The sequence below is a fragment of the Buceros rhinoceros genome, unplaced genomic scaffold, assembly GCF_000710305.1.
Source record: "Buceros rhinoceros silvestris isolate BGI_N320 unplaced genomic scaffold, ASM71030v1 scaffold9388, whole genome shotgun sequence".
NCBI classification, from domain to species: domain Eukaryota; kingdom Metazoa; phylum Chordata; class Aves; order Bucerotiformes; family Bucerotidae; genus Buceros; species Buceros rhinoceros.
This window is the reverse complement of record NW_010427400.1, coordinates 1-4,313: the sequence shown is the minus strand read 5'-3', so window position 1 is coordinate 4,313 and position 4,313 is coordinate 1. Positions and strand designations below refer to the sequence as shown.

Below are 4,313 nucleotides of genomic sequence, written 5' to 3'. Positions count from 1 at the left end.
ACACGACGATCAAATACTCACAACGGACAGCTGACTCCACGTTGATCTCAGGGGCTTATAGTGAAAAACAATCTTTTCATCTGATTTCTGCTCTCGGGGCTCAGACTCTTCATCAGAATCTATGTCCAGAGCTTTTTCTTTGTAGTTCTGATACAACACAGCGTTTTCTGTAAAACAATAGCAGTACATCATTAATCAATAAAAAGGTATGCTCAACTGCTTTCATACAAATTAGCAAAAAGTAACATTTAAACAATGAAAGAAACCAAAACGCCCACGTGTCACTCACAGACTCCAAGAGACAAAGCTGGTATCTGATTTAGGATGGACAATGGTGCAGCACAGTAACAATGGATCGCTGTACTGCTACCAAGAAGATTCACACTGACTGAATTAAACAGCAGATGTGCCCTTTGTCAAGAAAAAACAGAAAACAATTTTTTCTTCCTCGGTTTGCTGCACAATGTTTCATAACTGGCCAGCAATTTAAAAAACGGAACAAGCATGTCAGTAAAGAAGGGCCACCAACCCGAAGGTCGAGCTAGTTTAATCCACCAGACCACTCTAAGTCCACTGTCCAGGCCAACTTTGATTCTGGCAGCTTTAAACACTGTCTTCACACTTCACTTGGATCACATGATCCAAATTTCAGAAATTTAAGGTCAGAACTATTCCTAACAGAAACTTCACAGCTTGTGTGAATAAGCAGGAGGCCTGTGAAGCTCAAGACAAAAGGCTCTCCTCGTGGACTGCAGCACTGCCGGTACCAATTCAGCAACACCAGCAGCACAGCACGCACCCTGCCCATCAACCAGCCTCCACAGCACCTTTTCCGAAGCAGACAGAAAAGGACAGCGACACTCAAGACCAGGATGACCTACAAATGGATCAAGCTGTTAAGAAAGCAAGCTCTAAATGGTACTGTAGAGATGGGCCAAGCTTTGGACAACAGCCAGTCTTCCCCTACAAGAGAAAAGGGAAAGGAGAGGTCTGGCTGCTCCACGTGCAGCTGCAAGTGCTGAGGTCTTACTCCAGACTGGGTGATCTGCTCCAACTGCTCAGACCAAACAGCCCTGGCTGAGTATCATAAAGGCCTGGCCCTTCCTACTCGTTCTTTGGAATGTGTCTACGTAGTTCATATGCTTTTTAAGACAGGAAATGGTGTAAAGCAACTGAATTCTGAGAGGCACTGCAGAGAAAGACTGGGATCAGTCCAGATAGAAGGGAGCCACTGGAAGAGAATCTAGAAAACATCATCAGGAGACAGTGTGAGAAAAGACAAAAATCAGAGTGAGACGGGAGTGATGCAAGTAGAACAAAGGGAAGAATCTTGATAACAGAAACATGAGGAAAAGGAAGGTAACGGAGCAGAGAAAAGCAGAGGGTGGCAGTTACTACAACCAAAATTCCATGGACTCACAGCCAAGAGAGATTATTTTTCTTGTTGAAATATTGGGCAAAGCAGCAAACTTGGCAAAGCCCAGAACTAATGAGCAATATAAAAAAGCAGATAAATGCACAGTGTTTTTCTGACACTTGAAGCCTGAGGAGGAAGAAAAGCCAAGGATTAGAGAGTCAAGGAATCCATCCCAGCACCCCTTCCTTAAGAGGAAGGGAGAGAAACAGCTTCATTAACCACAGACTCAGAGAAGGGCGACTCAGGCACCTGCTGTAAGCCGCGAGCCCAGCAGCTGGGTCCACAAAGGCTCTGTCCGGCCCCTGGGAGGAGTCATAGGGAGTAAGTCCCACCTGGAAGAACAAGACTCACCTGTGCAATCCCACAGCACTGCTGGGGCTGAGACATCAGCTCACCTTGCAGCAGGAACAGCTGAGAAGCTGCCCTGCAAACAAACCCCCATTTTTTGCTGTCCTTCAATGCTCTAAACCACTCCCTCAGGCACACCTGGCGCCAGAATGATGGTGCCATATTTCAGCACGTTTGCTGAAAAAACAAGGTACCCAGTCTTCGCCTATGCACAGAAGCAGCGTGCAAAGTGCTGCAGTGCCTTTCTCCTGCAATTCAGCACATTGTCAGTTTGTACAGCAAGGGCTTACCTTCCCCATCAAACGTCCCTTGTCCTTTCAGCACTTTCTTCTGGTAATTTTAAGAGAAAAGAGATACACGGACATTAACAGAACATCACAAAATAACCAACAATAACAAGAACTTCTGTTTTATTCGATACCTAAGCACCAAATTAATCTATTTAATCTAAAACCTTCTGATGTTGGTCAAGTATTCATAGAAACAACTTGTTTCATCCCAGAAAGGCAAAAGCTGCTCCAGTTTTCCTTCCCTCACGCACTGTTTACAGGCCAGCCGGGTACACCAGTTCAGTGAACTCGCATCTCCCTCCACTGTCACTGGGCAGTTCCACAGGACCGTGCTGCTGTCCCTTTCCACACCCTCTGCAAGGAACAACCACACCAAGTATTGTGTAAACCAACATTCTGAGACCAAAACACAGCTTTGAAATAAACCAGCTGTTTTGGCACAACAAGTAGTATGGTCTAAGAAGTCTCTTCACAAAAAATGCTGCTAACAAACGAGGTTTGTGTGTGAACACAGGACCTGTCGTGTCCTCCTATTTTAAACACATCTTAACTGTTAAAGGCTACTACCCAAACCACACCAAACCGAACTACCTCCCTACTCAGCGGTAGTTCACAATCTGATCTATGACTACCTCACTACTTGCAGCATTTTCACAAAAGCTTCATTAACCATAATTCTGGATTTGGCTGAAAGTTGTCATAAAGCCGGTAACTGCTGTAACAGCTCCAGCATGAGCCTTAGCCGGCAGTACTTTATTACACAATTCCAAACACCCAGCAGAGATCCACCAGTGTATTTGTTAAAAAGTAACAAATTACATTTAAAAATAAGGAAATACAAGATATATTGCAATATATGTTCAACAAAAAGATTATTTTCAGTAAGTCTTTATAATTTAATACATTAATACTCACTATTAATACACTACTCCGAAGGGATCACAAGCAAGAGTTAAATCCAGGCTTTCCGCTTTTACTTGTGAGCATTAAAATTAACCTACAAAACGGTACCTTGAGTGGCCTTTATCAGTTTAAAAATCACACTGCACTTAGAAGTCCTGTCTCAGATAGAGAGGAAGGGAGGAAGTTTATTTTTCTGTCTTTGTCTACTCTAGCAGACGAACTTTATTAAGTCCACGTCTCTTTTTTCCTGTTTACAACTTTCTGGGCAGCAGGTTTTAAACCATCGATTGGATTGTGAAAGCCGGCCTGGATGTGCTGGGAGATCCAGCTGGAAAGGCAGGTGTGAGGCTGCCACCAGCACAGCTTTGAGCCGCCCACATTTCAACAGAACTGCTTCCCGGGAGTCCCTCTGCCACTTTGAAAAAAACCCTTGGATCCGTGGAACTCATCAATAACCTCGAGAAGTTTTGTGGTAGCAAAAAGCAAACTGAAAAAACCGAGCATTTACAGAAAACACCGAGACTGCAAACCGCACTCCTGTGTAGCCTCCACCATCCCCACCAGTGTGTCACCGACCAGCACAACTTACCTTTATCCTCCCCAGGCTGGAAAATTTCTCTTTATCTTCAACAACTGCTTTAAGGATGGGCTGGGACATTCTGTTTTTTTTCTTGAAGTTGGAAGAGCTGTCGAAGTCCACGCCGCTCACCACAGCTCTACGGTAAGATGTCGACCTCAGGCCTCGCCTCAGGGTCCCCGGGCTGTCCAGGTCGCCCTCCGGCTCGTCCTCAGCATCAGCCACCAAAGGCAGGCTGATGCTCTCCACCATGCTGCGGACCTTCAGCACCCGCTTGCTGGTCTCTGCGTTCTGGCCGTTGGCTTTACTCATCACCTTTATTTCAGAAGCCAGACTCTTGGGGATGATCTGCTGGGTGCCCACCTTGAGAGCGGCAGGGCTGTGGGTGCTCAGGACCACGGGCTGCTGCTCCGGGGGCTGCTCCTGCAGGGACGCTGGCGTCTGAAGAGCTGCGCCTTGCTGCGGGGACATCGCCTGGGGCCCCACGGGGGCCTCCGGCGGCACTTTGTCTGCTATTTTGGAGGCCTGGCTGCATCGCCCGGGCAGCGCTGCCGCGTTGCTGTTCCTGGGGGAAGGCGCGTTTCCAGGCGGTGAGGGCTGAGGCTTGGCCATAAAAACAATCTGCTCTTGCTGCGGTGTAGGCGCTGACGGAGTGGCAGTCCTCGGGGGGTGCCCTCGCCGGCTTCCTGCTGGGGTAATGGTGCCGTTGGCGGTAAAACCGGCAGGACTGTCCGAAACCTTCGCGAGCACCTGGGAGGCCCGCTCCGGAGAGTCCGCT

The 4,313-nt window shown here is 47.5% G+C and overlaps 1 protein-coding gene across 1 annotated transcript in view; it reads right to left on the bottom strand.

Moving 5' to 3' along the window:
- ARHGEF26 (Rho guanine nucleotide exchange factor (GEF) 26) overlaps positions 1 to 4,100 on the bottom strand; it is a gene marked incomplete at its 5' end in the record, with an annotated part of 36,094 nt that extends 31,994 nt beyond the window's left edge. The window contains 3 exons of the mRNA XM_010141875.1: positions 22 to 167; positions 2,056 to 2,095; positions 3,548 to 4,100. Coding sequence (XP_010140177.1) covers positions 22 to 167; positions 2,056 to 2,095; positions 3,548 to 4,100 — 739 coding nt within the window. The remainder of the gene's footprint in view (positions 1 to 21; positions 168 to 2,055; positions 2,096 to 3,547) is intronic.
- Between the last annotated feature and the right edge of the window lie 213 nt (positions 4,101 to 4,313).